Raw genomic sequence first — 16,447 nt, 5'->3', positions numbered from 1 at the left:
GTGCAGAAAAGAATTAATAGGCCCAAGACTGCTATCTTTAGAAAAGCCTGCCTAAAAGGCTGCTCTGTGGGTGGAATCAGGGAACTTGAATGGTAATCCATTTCCTATGCTTATTGAAAACTTCAGTTGAATGATTAGAATGCTTTATTATGCCCGAACTATTTGAGCAAACGATCTGCTGAACACCTGTTTTCCTTCTGTGGATCCAGAAACTGGGTATGTACTAGGCAGAGGATATATACGTATGTGACCAGCCCCCAGTAAGAACTTTTGGCACTCAGTCTCTAACGAACTTCCCTGGTAGACATTTCTCACATGTTGTTATGATTCATCCCTGGAGGAATTAAGCTTATCCTGTGTGATTCCACTGGGAAAGGGACGTTTGAACCTAGTTTCCTCTGGGTTTCACCCCATGTGCCTTTTCCCTTTGCTGATTTGCTTTGTATTCTTTTGCTGTAAAAAGTTATAGGTATGAGTATATATGCTGAGTCCTGTGAGTCCTCCTAGCCAATCATCAAACCTGGAGGTAACCTTAGGACCTAAACATAGCAAAAGAAGTATTACCAGAATTTGATAACAATATCTGTATTGAAATTTTTTAAATACATTTTTTGAAATCCTAGATTTATTCTTTTGTGGAAAACAAGTAGACTTCCATTTTACAGGAAAATGGGCATGTTGAGAGAATGACATTCTCATGATATTAGTCAAGAGCAGATGGGCTTTCCCATGGGAGTCAGGGGATATGGCTGTGGCAGATCCCAGCATATATTCTTATAGCCTGGAAATCTGAGGGGAAGGCACTTTTCCTGCCAGCACCAGTGAGAAAAATCCCAGCGAGAGATCTGTTGAATTGATGAGGTTCATATGTCCATCAGTCTTGATGGTCACAGTAGTGGGCAGATACGGTGACTGATCAGCTTGGGTGGCACCAATTACCAGGAGAAGCACAGGGGTATGGCAGCACAGAAATGGCCACTGAGGCAATGGCTGCAAACTAAGAAGTCACCTTAATCGTGGATACTACACATCTGTTGGCCTTTTAGGCAAGTGGCTTTTTTGCCACTAACTTGATTTATTTTTTTATTTTTTTAGTGTTTTTATTTATTTTTGAAGGAGAGAGAGAGAGAGACAGAGCATGAGCAGGGGAGGAGCAGAGAGAGGGAGACACAGAATTCGAAGCAGGCTCCAGGCTCTGAGCTGTCAGCACAGAGCCCGACGCGGGGCTCAAACTCACAAACTGTGAGATCATGACCTGAGCCGAAGCCGGACACTCAACCGACTGAGCCACCCAGGCGCCCCGTCACTAACTTGCTTTAAAGCGTGATTGTATTTTCACAAATGTCTAATGCTTCATCCTCTTCAGCAGGGAGCTTGGCTCCCATCAAATGCATATGAAAAACTCACGACCACAAGCACTTCTTGTCAGGTAGGTTCCTCACTTTATGTTGATCAACTTGTTCTCTGATTGCAAACTGTAACTTGGTCCTAATGATGCTTTTTCTAGACACTAATGTTTGCAAGTAGACAGGGTTTGGGTAAAAAATTATCTGCTCTGGTGCTAATGGAAGCTATATTTGCTAAGCCAGTCCATCTGGGTCTACCTACCAAGGGTAAGGCATTAAACAACTGGTATCTTGGTTATTTCCTTCAGAAGAAGACTCTGAGATGATGGTTTGAGTACAAGTTGAGTGCAAGAAGTGGCCCTAGGAAACTCCATTCAGAGGATGGAGAAGCAAAACAAAGAAGATAGGCAGTAAAGTGTGTGCTATTAATAAACCGGCTACCATAGTGGGTGATTAGAACCTAATCCTGATGAGGAACTCTGGCAACTAGTACACAAGAAACATCTTGGAATTATCCCTACGGAGGGGTGAGGAAGCTGGGATGTTAATACTCCATCTACTGAGAGTCCTGACTTGAGAAGCTGTTGCCAGCATGGTAATCTCCAGGTTCTTCTGGTCTACGATGCCTGGGCAAGGCAGACGTCTAGTTTTAGAAAAAAGTCCTCAGGAATAAAGATACAGATATGGACTGTTGGGAGTTGGCTGCAGCACAATTAAAAGAGTAAATAAAGTTCAAGAAATGAGGGTGGGATGCTGGTAGCTTCTGCTACAACGGGCAGTTTTTTGTTTGCAGACAAAAGGGTGCTCAGGAATGGAAAAGCATAGACTTTTTCTGTAAGAAGCACTTGCTAGTTTCCACTTGGAATCCCTGCAGCTTCAATATATGGACAATTTCTCAGCATCCTCAGTCCTGCATAGTGCCCTGATCCGTGCCTGGGTGTAGGCCTCTTTTATCTTGTCAGGCTTATTGGGAGCTCCCTGAAAGCACGACCCAGTGCCCTGTCTCCTCTAGTTTCCTCACTGGAGAACCCAGCACAGGCCTGGCCAAACGAGAACTCACGTTCTAATTGAATTGATGACCACATAGGTGAATACTGCTCTATACATGGACTCAAGAGAGAGAGAGAAAAGAAAAGCCAGTTGGAATGAAAAGTCTTTGCATAGCTCTTGCTTCTGCCTGCACTGATGGGTCCCTTGATGGTCATGTGTCAGATTCCTTGTTGTTCATATCTCAGCTGCAACGTCACCTCCCTGGGTCATTCCTGACTCCATTACTTAAAGTGGCCACCCAGACACTCTTTAGCACATTACCTTGTAATTCTCTGCACAGCACTTCTTGCCATGTGAAGCTTTCATTGATGGTTTATATTTTGTTGCCTGTCTCCCCCAGAAATACAGGTTATTTATACCGTGTTGCCTTCTTTATATAAGAATAAAGTTTCCATGAGAGCAATGACATTGTCTGGCTTACTCACTGTAGTACCTTCAGCACACACTAGTGGATCAGTAAGTATTTTTTTTTTTTATGAATGAATTTATCACAAACAGAAATGAAAACAAACAACTTCCCTTTGGGCCCTAGACTCTTATTAAAAAGATTTACGACGGGACACCTGGGTGGCTCAGTTGGTTAAGTCTCTGACATTGGCTCAGGTCATGATCTCACAGTTTGTGAGTTCGAGCCCTGTGTCGGGCTCTGTGCTGACAGCTCAGAGCCTGAAGCCTGCTTCCGTTTCTGTGTCTCCTCTCTCTCTGCCCCTGCCCTGCTAGTGCGCTCTCTCTCTCTCTCTCTCAAAAATAAATAAACATTAAAAATTTTTTTTAAAAGATGAAAAGATTTAGGAAGGAAAGAAATGTCCCAGTGACTGAATGGAATGTCTAGATTCCAGAAGAATCTGTGGGATTTTCATTTGGAAAAGAGGTAACAGATAACTTCTTAAAATCACTTTTATTAAAATAGAATCAAAACAATATATGTGTGAGGTAGAGTAACAACAAAAATGAAGATACTATGTGTCCAGCTTAAGAAATATAGTCAGGATCACCTTTAGTAATGGATGTTTATTACAGAGGATCAAGAGTATATGAGATAGCACTGAACATCATTTCCTCCCTAGCCATCTTGTTACTTACGGTCCCCAAAAGTCAGACTGCAATGTCAAAAAGCCTCATGAGGAAGTGGGAAAAAATAGCTTAACATTTTGTGGAATAAACCTGACTTCAAATTATCTGCTCTCTTTGTTTTAGCTGCCATATCCTCATCTCAGGAGAAGGTGATAATGACATCAGTCGCCACAGTTGCAAATCCTGGGAAGCAGGTTTGGAAACCCAAGAGAAAGGCCCAGGCCCTATGTCGGCTTTTGGGAGATCAGCTTGACCCCAAGAGCTGGAAAAGGGCTGACAGGCAGAGTGGAGGCTTAATCTTGAAGCAGGAGATCCTCTGAGAAAAGCAGTTAATACAGTCTGGTCAGGTTTGGTCTTTACCTTTTTAAATCACCTTTCACAACTATATTGAGTTCTGGGTCCCCTAAGAGGGATGGTAGGTGCTTCCCTCTGAAGCAGACTGGTAGAGACGGGCTGGGGCGTGTACCATAACAGCTAAGTGGCCTGTGCCAACTTCTCCAGTGTGTCTCTCCAGAAAAGGGCCCTCTGGAGAGTCTGGCAATTTTCTGGCAATTCGGGTAAACTGTGGCTTAAACAGACTTGGCTGTTTCCAGAGGCCTCTGATTTGCCCTGATTCAGTTGTCTACATGCAGACTGACATATCCTTCCAAGAGACGAAAAGAGGGGAACACAGCAGGTCACCAACTCCTTCCCTCTAAGGGGGAACTGGACTTTGTCTTTATGGCTATTCCCCCTGCTACACAGGAAGCTACCCTAAACTGCCATAGGCCACACCGGCTTGCTCAGAACCCATACACTGGAACCTCCAGTGCTCTGTCACAGACCCTTGCCTCCCGTGCCAGTAGTGGACAGTTCCTACAAGGTCAGACTCACATTGTGCTAGCAGAAGCCCATCGGAGGGGCTGCCATGCAGCTTTTTACTTTCTTCCTCCTCTGACATCTAGGGCCCACTTGGCCACAAAGGCTGCTTGTTAGTACAGAGGAGCTAACTCCCCTGGAGGCAACCCCAGCCAGGGTCTCTCAGGCAGACACTTCTGAGACGTTTGTATGCTTTTAGGTCCATCCTTCTGTCCCCTGCCCCAGAATTGAGCCTTTATTGCCTATAGCGGTAACTTTGATAACACACTTGTTTAGTGGCTTTTCCTTCTTCTCTGTCTCATCGTCCTCATGGCCTTATTCCTGTTTCCTGAGATCACCTCCCAAATAAACTATCTGCACCCAAGACCTTGTCTCAGGCTCTGTTTTAGGGGAGGTCCAAACTGAAACATCAGCTGGCATTTTTATTCCAGCTCGAGCCAAGCCCTATGTGAACAGGTCAAGCTGCCTAGTAAAGGGGGAAACTGCCATCCAACTCCAGCCGATGGTTGCCATGTGGACCTGCAGGCCCAGCACTGCTAGAAATTCAGGCTTATTGGGAGACCCTCTTTAAATGTTAGCACCTAATTCAAAACTAAAAACATTGCATTGTGCCCACCATATCTGCTAAACAGATCAGGCCCATGAGCAGACCACATCGCATAGAGTGTGGGCACCAACCCCATGAACAGTGGGGGAAGGAGTCGTTCATTAATGGACTAGAACTCTAAGGATGGAAGAATGGGGGAATGAGGAAACAAAGAACTGGCTTCTTCCCAGATTAGAGAAGGGCCAGAAAGGGCCAGAGCCCTTAGATAACACATCAGAGCTAACACACATTGAGTGTTTACTATGTGCCCAGCTCTCAACCACATTACCTCAATCTTACAACCTCAGGAGGCAGATACTACTTTCATTATCATCGTATTATAGGTGAGGAAGCAGCGGTCAGAGGTTATGATAGAGTTGGGAATCAAAATGAGGCCTCTCTAGGTGACAACCCTTAACTCCTACAAAAGGAGCCAGGCACTGGAGGTTTTAATTTTGGGTTCACTTAGGAAAATCTCCTCGCTTCATTTTACAGAGAAGTCTCAAAGAGGGAAAGTTCTTTATTGGACAAAGCTAATAAAGGCAGGAGGGATAAAATAGAAAATCACCGGTATGCAATCCCTAACGAAATAATAGATCAAAGCTAGGTAGATCATAACTTAAGTCAAAGACTATTGGGCACTTGATGGATAAATCAGGTTGTTCCTGATACAATGCAGAAGCAAGTACCTCTTACCTCCTATGTTGTATACTTGCCAAAAATACTAGAATCTGAGTCTGAATGAGCCTCTAGATCTACCAGTTTACAGGAAAAGTGGGCAATACTGGGACATATTTAATAACATCATAGGGATGCAACTAGGCAGCTCCAGAACATGATTAATTTTAGGGCATATCACCTAGTTTTGCCAACAAATGGCAATGAAGACAAGAAGGGGAACTGCTAAGTATTTTTACAGTGATTTAAGGGATGTCAACAAAATGCAGTGTTATGAAACTTGTTTGGACCCAGAGTTAGACAAGTCAACAAAAAGACATTTTGTGATAATTGATGGAGTTCAGGACATGCTACTCCAAAACGTGACACCTTGGTGTACTGAATATTTTAAGCTGAAGGAATCTGAAAAATGAGATGCTGGAAGGATTTTCTGACCTCCCAAGAAGCAAGGTCATGAGACCCCATGTGAGAAGTGCCCTCCTTATACCCAGAAGCAAGGAGCATCTTTATCTTTTAAAAAGGAGGGACACTGAGATTTTGAATGAAAAGGCCATGCTAAGTTCCCCTAATTTACTACGCTGCACTCATACCCTACTGTTCCACCCACAGTTTTCCACAACTTTCTACTTTTCATCAAATCTAATATAAAAACGTTCAGGTTTAACTGGTTTTTTGGGTCTTCATTTCCTTATGAAGCCCTCCCATGTCACATCAAACTTAACTTATATGCTTTTCTTTTGTTAACCTGTCTTTTATTATAGAGGCCCAGCCAAGAACCTTAAAAAGATAGGTGGGAAAAGATATTTTAAAAAAGTATTTTAGGGGCGCCTGGGTGGCGCAGTCGGTTAAGCGTCCGACTTCAGCCAGGTCACGATCTCGCGGTGCGTGAGTTCGAGCCCCGTGTCAGGCTCTGGGCTGATGGCTCGGAGCCTGGAGCCTGTTTCGGATTCTGTGTCTCCCTCTCTCTCTGCCCCTCCCCCGTTCATGCTCTGTCTCTCTCTGTCCCAAAAATAAATAAACGTTGAAAAAAAAAATTAAAAAAAAAAAAAGTATTTTAAAAAATATTAGATGATATTAAATAATAATTAAGAATTACTATTGATTTGGTTAGCAATGATAATGGTGTTGTTACATATATACATATTTTTAAGACATTTATTCATTGTTGAGTGGGGGGGAGGGATAGAGCCAGGGAGCCACAGGATCCCATGCAGGCTCCAGGCTCTGAGCTGTCAGCCCAGAGCCCGACGCGGGGCTCGAACCCACGAACCGTGAGTTCATGACCTGAGCCAAAGTCAGACGCTTAACTGACTGAGCCACAGAGGTGTCCCGTTGTTACATATATTTTTAAGTCCTCACAGTTTTTCCAGAAGACCAAATGGAACACTTATTATATGAAAACCTCTATACCTCAATAGGAGTCTTTCATGGAAAGGCGAGCTTTATTTCAAAGCAACCTGAAAAAAATCGTCAGGTCCACAACTACAAACTGCTAGGAGGGAGCACACAGTTACACATCCATTCGGCAGGGCCTCAGTTAGGAGTCTTGCCAATTCCTGTTGATTGCCCAACATCTATTCAGTTTCCTCTTCAGGTTGAAACTGAAAAGGTTGAATTGAAGATGCCCATGATATCTTTGTTATCGAAACATCCAAACAGGAAAGAGGACATCTGGAGTCAACTTAATCTGCTTAATTATTAAAATAAGTATTTACGCTGCGAATACAGTTAACTTAGTAGCTTTCTTCACCTTTTCACATTTTTAAAAGAGTCACAGAGGTTTCATTCATGTTTCAAGCAGTTGAGTTGGTAAAGATCCTATCTCTACTTCATAGGAAATGGGTTACCCTCAATTACTCCTTATGAGAGCCAGCTGAAAGATTATTCCATTGGTTTTGAAGGGCTGGTGGGGTTGGCATCTGCGATGGTAGCCAAATAAATGAGATTTCTGTGTAACACATGCTGGTACCTATGGGTAAAAAACGGGCAAAAATCAGAGGCTTGTTTTTACTGAACACTAACAAGACACTGGAAAGGAATTTACCCACCCTAGTGGAATGGCTCATCTATTGTTTAGATGATTTAGTATCATCAACCTCCTTATTTAACACCAAGGAAAATATATCCAGCTTCTTACCTGTTTGCACTTATACTTCCATGGCTACCTCTCTGGGCCAAACCACTCCCCTTCTTGCCTAGGCTATTGTATCGGGCCAGTCTCATAACTGGTCTCCCTGCTCTACCTTTGACTCCTAAGTAGCAACCTAAGGGATCATTGTACAATATAAGTGAAGACTTGCAATACCTCTGATTAAAACCCTCCAAAAGCTCCCATCTCATTCTGAGTAAAGCTGAGCTCTTCCAGCCCTTCTGATGGCCTGCAAGGCTATAAGATTGGGGCCTCCAGTTACGTCTCTGATCTCAGCTCCTACCACTTTCCCTTTGCTCACTGAGTTCTGGCTGCAGTGTCCTCCTTGCTGTGATTTGAAGATAACCAGCGTGTCCCAGCCCAGGGGGCTTTTCCACCTGATGCTGACTCTGCCTCACAAATCTATATAGCTGGCTCCCTCACCTCTGGTGTCTGTTCAAATGTCTCATCAGATATACCCTCTGTAAAATGGCATCCCTTCTTCCTCACTTACCCTGGTTTATTCTTATTCAAAGCACTTACTACTATGTGCCTAATTGTATGATTTCCTCCTTCCAGCTTCTGGAGTCTAGAATGTAAACTCTGTAAGAGCAGACAAGGTACCTGATTTGGTAAAAAGCAAAGCTGGTTTTGGTACTGATTCCCCAGTAGCTGAAACAGTGTCTGGTACTCAGTAGTACTTATAGAATGTCTGTTGAACAAACTTAGAGGGACAAAGCACTTCTGTGGTATCAATGTGAGCTTACTATAGTAGTGATTCTCAATCAGGTGACAGAGTTCTCTACCTAGGAAGGCAAATCAGACTAGGAGGGCAGGAAGCATGGCCTATGCAATGTGAAAAAGCCCACCAGGAAATTTTGATAACTTTCTTATGCATAGGTTGAGAATCGCTACACCAAATGGAATGTTTTGCAACTTCTATATAGAAAAATGAGAGTTTACTATAAACTGTAAAAAAGCAAATTGCCAGATGCCAGAATCAAATGCAAAGACTTACACAAAGATACCTCTACTATTCCATTGAGCTATTTAGTGAGGGATTGCGGGTGATTTTTTTAGGGGGTGGGAAAAGCATGGCTTTCTTAAACATGTCTTCAGTTAGAATGAAATAATGTAATAATAAACGGAGCATAATTCCTGGACTACATTTAGAAAGACTGTTTTCTCTCATTTTGGTATATAACTAGAAAACACATTCAATTACTGTGCTGAATGTGCCTTTGGCTTAACTTGTAAGTCTTTTATGGTCCTTGTGTGCATTACAGACTGCGAGTTAGAAAATGAAAGGGAACGGGGCGCCTGGGTGGCGCAGTCGGTTAAGCGTCCGACTTCAGCCAGGTCACGATCTCGCGGTCCGTGAGTTCGAGCCCCGCGTCGGGCTCTGGGCAGATGGCTCAGAGCCTGGAGCCTGTTTCCGATTCTGTGTCTCCCTCTCTCTCTGCCCCTCCCCCGTTCATGCTCTGTCTCTCTCTGTCCCAAAAATAAATAAATGTTGAAAAAAAAGAAAATGAAAGGGAACTAACTTAACAGTCAAATGGTCTGACCCCCTCAGAAAAAGGATGAGCTGAGGATCCATGATGAGCAAGGGGCCACAGCGCTCATCTCCCGAGACTAGTTTTCCACGTGATCTTCTCCCCACCCCTGTTGTCATCAACTGACATGTCTACCTGAAGGAAGTTTGCAGTGAGCATAATTCAAACTCAAAGAGGGTACCACATCTGACTCCAGGCTTCACAATGTGCTGTCTGTTGGTTTGGAGCAGGTAAGTAACCTCTGAGCCTCATCGGAGATCAGTCACCCAAGACTCCTAGTTCAGGTCAGCTTGCTGTATCACCACACTGGTTTATCCTCCTCTCAAAAGTTGGGAGGAGGGGCGGGTACTTACTGGACGCACTCATTCGCCCGGCCTTTGTTCTGATACTCCACGATACAGCGGATGAGCTGGTCATTCTCCTCCAGGAGCTGAAAGACCAGAGAAAGGGTCAGCGCAGTGCGTCATCGGGACGGCCAGGCACACTGCCCCCTAGTCTCTTCAATGCGGGGCTGTACTGCCCCAGTGTTCTTGCCGACTTCGTTCCGATCTCACGCCACACCAATGCAAGCCAAGCCCCTACGCAAACCCACCACAAGCCTCAACTGGGATGCTGCTCACTCTAGGAAGCTTCCCGAACCCGAACCCTTTCAAGATCTCAACCAAGGAACTTCTCTCCGCCCTCGTTAGCGCTCACCCGCTGGATCGTCTCCTGATTAACTTCCGCCTTGCCTTTCAGCCAGTCCGGTACGAAGGCCACCGACATCCCGAGAAGCCAGGTTGGAACCCGGTCTCAGGCCCTTAGGACCCCCGTGCATCTAAACCGGAGCCAACCGGCAGCTCCAGGCGCACTACTACTGCAGCGGGGACCCATGTTAGGTGGGGCCTACACTCTCGACGTTGATTGGGTCCTCCCGGTGACTGGGAACAGACGGAACGTCCTTTGTGATTGGGCGCGCAAGAGCGATGGTCAGAGCGTCAGCCTCGGTCCCGCCCCCTGGGGCTCAGCGCTGTAGGCGCTCGATTGCATTTGCGCAGTCTGGAGAGCTAGCCTCGGGGGCGGGGCCGGGCGTCAGCTCCTGGTCTTTTAGGCGCTGGGTAGTTTATCTGCAGGAGCACCTTGCGTTGGGTCACACGGGTATTGTGGCTGGAACCCAGATATCTGGCTCCAAGTCCACTCCTCCCTATTTCGACATCACTCTGGTGCCTCCAGATACGCGTCTGGAACGTGAACCCTGGCCATTGCCTCCTGCCAAGCCAAACCCTGCAGGTAGTAGGAAAACACTGCTGTTAGCTTTATTCTTTGCTGAGGAAGAAACTTGTATCTACACCTATTTTTCCTTTGGGTAGTAATAAAGCTCACTAGGTTTACGGCCCTAAAAAGAACTGTTATTTTCTCCATTTTACAGATGAGAAAACAGGTTAAGTAACCTGCCCAAGATCTCACAGCCACTAAGGGCAGAGCCAATATCTGTACACGGGTAGTATGGCTTTAGAGCCCTCGTTCTTAACTTACTACTCCATACTGCCTATGCACCATACTGCAGAGGTGGCTTGCTGCAAGATAAAAGAAGGAAGCTGGTCCTACCCTCCTGGGCCACATAGTTACTGCTGGCAACCGCTGACACTCTGAAGTGGTTGTCTTCTCTCTTGTTCAACCCATCCATTACGGACATGGGAACAAGGCTGGATTTCCCTGCAGCACAGGGTGAACAGCAGCCACATCATTTAGGAGGAAGATCTTCGAAGCCTTTACTCAAAAGGGATCGGGGGGGGGGGGGGAGGGGGCGCAATTCTGCCTCATAGAGCTTCATTTCCCTGAGTAGTGGCCCTGATCCAGAGCAGGCTCATCTACTTTGCTGGGCTCTCCCTCCACAATTCCCTTAGTCAACCCTGTGAGGAGGCAGCTTTCATTCCATTTCACAGAGGAGTAAAACCCAGTGAGAAAAGTGGGGCAACATACCTGAACTGGACCAGGACTTCAGGGCTTCCTGGTTCCCAAGCCTGTACTATTAACCCCAGCAAGGCTCTCTCCCTGGGAAAAGTCCCCAAAGGCTCCACAGAAAACAGACAGATGTCTCAATATGAAGAGGAAGTAGAGGTTACCCAGGTGACTGGTACCCAGAGTCTGGACTTTCTCCTAGGAACCATGGAAGCTATAGACAGTTTTAGGCAAAAAAGAAGTGAAGTCAGAGATGCATTTTAGAGTTTTCCTTAAAGAACAAGCAAACAAACAAACAACTACAGAGAAGGCTACTTGCTGCAGGTGTGCAGGCCGGAAACGGTGGAGGAGTGGAAAAATGTGTGCATTTCAAAGACATTCGGAATAGACTTGCCAGGTCTTAGTGAATTAATGGAGGAGGGAGGGAGAAGGAGTAATTAGGGATGACTTCTGGTGTCTTGGTTTCAGCAACTGAGAGACTGGTGATGCCATTTTTGGAGACAGGGGACAGTGAAGGAGAAGTTGGACTGGAAGTGAGAGAGTGATCAATTCAGCCGTGGACACGTGCATGCAAGGTGATGTCAGACGGAGATGTAGAAGTCTATGGCTGGCTATTTGGGTCTGGAACTCAGGGTCAAGGGCTGGGCTGGCGATATAAGCCTTGAGGGGCATCACTTGTGGAAATGGAACCATGCAGTGGATAAGACTGCCCAAGGAGAGTGACTTGGTTTCTCTCATGGCCAAGGAAAAGAGGCTACAGAGGAGCATGGGGGAGGGGTGGGGAGACTAGAGATATAAGAGGAAATCAGGTGGGGGGGGTCATATAAAAATAAGAGTGACTGAGGAAGCAAGACAGGACAGCAATGACAAATGCTGTTGAAAGGTCAAGCAAGGTAAAGACTAGAACTTTAATGTCTTTAATGAAGGAGGTTTCAGTGATGTGGTGAGGCAGAAGTGAGAATTTCCAGGGACTATGAAATACAGGAAAGATGAAGCAAATGGAGTCTTTAGAGCAGGCCACTGTTTCCAAGAAACCTGGCAATAAAGGGGAAAAAGGAAAGAAGGTGGTAGAGGGACAGAAGTTGGTGGGAACTGAGGGCTATTACTTTAATGGCTGCTCTTTCCTCGGTGAAGGGGGCACCTGGGAGGCTAGGGGGATCTTGAAGAGTGGTAGATCTGGGGAGCACGCAGGAGATTTTGAGGTGGGTGTTGGGGAGAGCTGGAGACAGAGCCAACTCAGCAAACATGGGACTGCCGGGCAGTGTTGAGGACCTGGTGGAGGCTGGCAAGGTACATACATAGCACTGATCTGTATGGTTGTGCGATTTTTTTTTTTCCAGCAGCACTTCCAGCTCAGGGGCTTATTTAGAGAAGCCAGAAGATTGGATTTTTTTCCTGAGTTGGAGTGCTCCCAGGCAGATGTGACAGAAGAAAAACTGCACAATGGAGGTAAGCATATTGGGAAGAATGTGATGGAAATGATAAACCCTGCACTTTCAGTGGATGGAGAAGGAAATAAAGTGGATGGAGAAAGGTGATACATACAACAAAGTAGAAGGACAAGTGGACTGGAGGCTTCCGCAGGCCAGGCAACAGTGGGCAGAATTCTGAGAATAGCCAAGGGACAGTCAGAGATCAGGTGTCCGCGTTTACAACTTCAGAGCTGGAGCTCTTCTTCTGTGGTGATACAGCAATCTAGGGTGTGAGCCTGGAAGTAGAGGAATGAAGAAGGCTGGAAAAGAAAATCTCTGGAGCCTGGAGTCAAAATGACCAAAGATTGGAGAGGAGGGCTAGGACTCCAGACACCACATCTTACCCCTGTAGCCCAATCCACTATGGTGCCTGAGCCACTCTATCTGCACCCGTCAGAGAGCACAAAGCCCTATTATAAAGCACTCACATAGCAGGTTTTGAGAGCCTGAGGCTCAACATTCAAAAACTCTTGGTTTTTGTGGGTCTGGTACCAATTTTTCCTTCCCCATTTAAGCCAGAGTTTTGTTTTCATGACTTGTGGTGACAAGAACAGGTCTTCATTCACCTGCGAATACACTTGGAGAGGGAATCCCAGTGGTTCCCTCACATTCAGTGAGGAGGTTTCAATCTCTGTTACCAATCAAATCTCATTGCTGTTATCTTTTGTGCCTTTTATGACCTAGCCTCATGATCACTTGTCACACAGGCCAACCCTGACTCAATGTGGAGGAGACCACGCAAGAGTGTGAATACCAGGAGGTGGGGATCCCTGGAGGTCATCTGTTTTCATTTTGTAATTTTTCTCTGGCTATGTAAGGCCTGCTTCAGTTTCTACCCATGTGGTGATGACTTTCAAAAGTTGATGTCTAGCCCAGACCTGTACCTGTACGTTCAACTGCCTACATTGACATCTGGACCAGAAGTCTCTAGGCTACCTCAAATTCAACTTGTCTGAGATAGAACTAGAGATCATTTTTCTTTCCAAAATCAGATCCTCTTCCAGTTTCTCTGTATCTAGGAACCCCTCCACTATCTACGCATTCACTCAAGGCTGAACAGTGACATTATCCTTGAAGCCACTTTGTTACTCTTCCACATCCAGTTCGTCACCACGTCTTGTTGATTTTGTTCCTACATGTCTCTGCAGACTGTCCAGTTCTCCTCCTCTTCACCATCGCTCTAGTCCAAGTCTAAGCGAGCTCCAGCTTCATCGTCTTTTGCCCAGATGACTGCATTGGCTTCCCAGCTGGTCCTACCAGGGCTTCTGTGAGCCTTTTTCATTTTGATCTTAACTTCAGCAGCCAAAGTGATTTTACACAAGATAAATTTTATCAGTTTCCCACTGTCCTAAACTTTCTAGCATGGCCTACAAAGGTCTTACCTGGTCTTAGCTCTTCTATTCTCTCTAGTGGCTCTCACCCTATTCCTTACTCTCTAAACTCTCAGTTCCTTTTCTTTTCTTTTTTTTTTTTTTTTTTTGGTGTGGCAAAATATACATAACTTAAAATGTACCATCTTAGCCATTTTTTTAAAAAATTTTTTTTCAACGTTTATTTATTTTTGGGACAGAGAGAGACAGAGCATGAACGGGGGAGGGGCAGAGGGAGAGGGAGACACAGAATGGGAAACAGGCTCCAGGCTCTGAGCTGTCAGCCCAGAGCCTGACACGGGGCTCGAACTCACGGACCGCGAGATCGTGACCTGGCTGAAGTCGGACGCTTAACCGACTGCGCCACCCAGGCGCCCCAATCTTAGCCATTTTTAAATGTTCTGTGACATTTAAAAATTTACATTATTGTGCAGCTATCACCACCATTCATTTCCAGAACTTTTTCATATTCTCCAGCTGAAATTCTGTGCCTGTTAAACACTAGCTCCTCATGCACCACCTCTTTCTTTTCATCCGTCTAAAGGAGCCCTGCCGCCTTCTTGTTCTTTATACACAAACCGCCCTCTGTCTGAAACACTCATTTTTTCCCCTTTGCCTACTGAGCAACCAGTCAGCTATAGTGTCACGTTCTCAAGGAAGCCTCCTCGGACTCCCAAGTTCAGACCAGAAGCTCCTGTAACTTCTCTCAAAAACCTTGTTCCTCTCGGAAGAGCACACATCTCAGTTTGTATTTCAACACATGTTGTGTAATTGTTTAATTGATGAGTGCTTTCGCTCTGCCTTCTCTTAACATAGTGTTTAGTGTCAGGAGTTCCTCACTGTGTCCCCACCGCCAGGCCTAGTGCCTGGCACACAGCAGGTGCTCAAAATGTGTTGGGCGAAAAATAAATGGACGAGTTCCGCTTCCCTGCATTGGGCCATCCATCCGTGTGACACCTGTGAGTGCCTCCACCCCCAGACTGGGGTGTGTCCCTCCAGGGTCGGACTTTAGCACCTCATCCAGGCTGGCAGGAGGCTGTGCTCTTTGGTTTGCCTATCTCGGACTTCCCGCCCAGCTGCGCAGACGGCAGAACCCACAGCGGGGGCGTGTCGCGGGCTTACGCAGAACCTCCCTGTCTCGGCACGTCAGTTCTGTACTCTACCCCAGGAGGAATCGAGCTTAGACCCAGAAGTTTCCTCGCACCTCCGGACGTGGGAATTACACGCTTGGACGTCAAACCCAAGCGGGTGAGAGCCAGCAGATGGGAAGAAAGCTGGGAGGAGCGCGCGCCCCTGCCACTCCCCCTGTGCCTTTGGGTGGCAGCCCTTTAAGAACTAGCTAATTCGGGACTCCTCCGGGACTGGGCGGGGAAGCCACTCCAGGATTGGCCGGTTCGGGTGCGGGTGTCGCTTAGCAGCTGCAAATAGGGATTCAAGATTCGGGCATGCGCACCATCGCCTACCTGCGCCTGGGCCGCCAGTGACCTGGGCCGGGTCCGCCCGGTGGGCTGAGGTTGCAGAGGAGGCGGCGGGTGGTACGGCGGTGAGGCGGCGCGACGGGCGGGCGCCGACTCCCGGAGGCCGCCGTCGGGGCGAGGTGAGGGCTGGCGGGCGGAGTCGGGTGCCGCGGCCCGTTAGCGGAAAGCAGGCGGGGTCGGGTGTGGCGCAGGGCGGGCCTGGAGGTGGAGGCGGCCCCGGGCCCGCCCCGCCCTCAGGCCCGACTTAGCCCCACCCGGTTTCGTGGGTCTTCCCCGAGTCGCCTGTCCCCCTTTCTTCCCCGGGCGGCTCTCTGGACTCGGGGACAACCGGGGCGCGCCTGCTGGAACCCTAAACTGACTGATGCGCGTGGAGCGCTGCTCCCAGTGGGAAGAGAAGGGGTGTGTCCAAATGAGAGGGGGGACGATTTCCTTGATTATCCTTGGTTATCCACGAAGCCCCGGTCTGAGTACTGTTTAATTTTAATAGCAAACTTCCCTTACCATCCCGAAATTATACGACTTGGTTTACCAAATACTGGGTGCACTGGACCAGCTTTTCCGAACATTAGATGTAGGAGGTGATGTACATTTGTGTCCATTACAGGCTTACCTCTAGACCTCCAGAGACAGAAGGATAAAGCACTCTGGGGAAAATGAGGTTTTTAGAAATCAAAACCACAAAAGAATTATTCCTAGTGGCGAAAAGTATTTGGTGACATTTGTTACATGGTCAGAACAAAAAAGTAAAGCTCAGACCAATGGATAGGGTACATCTTAATTAAATTTTACAAAGGAATTAATCCCGATAAAGGTAATTTTAGTAAAATTAAAATGTAAATAATTGAAGGTGGTTTCATATTGGTAAATAGAATTAAATCGATATAATAGAGTTTGCTCTGGAAAATACATTGTA

At 46.5% G+C, this 16,447-nt stretch overlaps 2 protein-coding genes and 1 long non-coding RNA gene across 7 annotated transcripts in view; 2 read left to right on the top strand and 1 right to left on the bottom strand.

Annotated features, from left to right (window-relative positions):
* Positions 1-3,287: 3,287 nt before the first annotated feature.
* Positions 3,288-10,133, bottom strand: SS18L2 (SS18 like 2). Of its 2 annotated transcripts, XM_047098870.1 has the most exons (4): positions 9,970-10,133; positions 9,627-9,703; positions 7,440-7,561; positions 3,288-3,786 (listed from the first exon to the last, which is right to left on the bottom strand). In XM_047098870.1, exons 1-3 carry the CDS (start codon positions 10,036-10,038, stop codon positions 7,474-7,476), a joined length of 234 nt encoding a protein of 77 aa, XP_046954826.1. In that variant the 5' UTR covers positions 10,039-10,133; the 3' UTR covers positions 3,288-3,786; positions 7,440-7,473. The 2 variants fall into 2 exon arrangements, with proteins under 2 accessions (XP_046954826.1, XP_046954825.1); XM_047098869.1 differs by lacking the exon at positions 3,288-3,786 and having other exon boundaries at positions 7,016-7,561.
* Positions 10,085-14,152, top strand: LOC124526116 (uncharacterized). Of its 3 annotated transcripts, none has more exons than XR_006965621.1 (4): positions 10,085-10,151; positions 11,683-11,789; positions 12,558-12,663; positions 13,835-14,152. It is a non-coding gene; the product is annotated as an uncharacterized LOC124526116 (long non-coding RNA). The 3 variants fall into 3 exon arrangements; XR_006965620.1 differs by lacking the exon at positions 10,085-10,151 and adding an exon at positions 10,309-10,542; XR_006965622.1 differs by lacking the exon at positions 10,085-10,151 and adding an exon at positions 10,309-10,542 and having other exon boundaries at positions 12,555-12,663.
* A 266-nt stretch (positions 14,153-14,418) lies between these two features.
* Positions 14,419-16,447, top strand: part of SEC22C (SEC22 homolog C, vesicle trafficking protein) — a 32,809-nt gene continuing 30,780 nt past the window's right edge. The window contains exon 1 of one of the 2 annotated variants that reach the window (XM_047098860.1): positions 14,419-15,304. The gene's annotated coding sequence lies outside the window, so the exon portion shown is untranslated. Of the gene's footprint in view, positions 15,305-15,525; positions 15,654-16,447 lie in introns of those variants that run through there. The other variant, XM_047098859.1, reaches the window with a different exon arrangement.

The sequence above is a fragment of the Lynx rufus genome, unplaced genomic scaffold (genome assembly GCF_022079265.1).
Source record: "Lynx rufus isolate CCGP_SWC_20201006 ecotype Redwood Valley unplaced genomic scaffold, mLynRuf1.p SCAF_5, whole genome shotgun sequence".
NCBI classification, from domain to species: domain Eukaryota; kingdom Metazoa; phylum Chordata; class Mammalia; order Carnivora; family Felidae; genus Lynx; species Lynx rufus.
The sequence above is the reverse complement of the archived record's forward strand: the minus strand, read 5'-3'. Positions and strand labels throughout refer to the sequence as shown.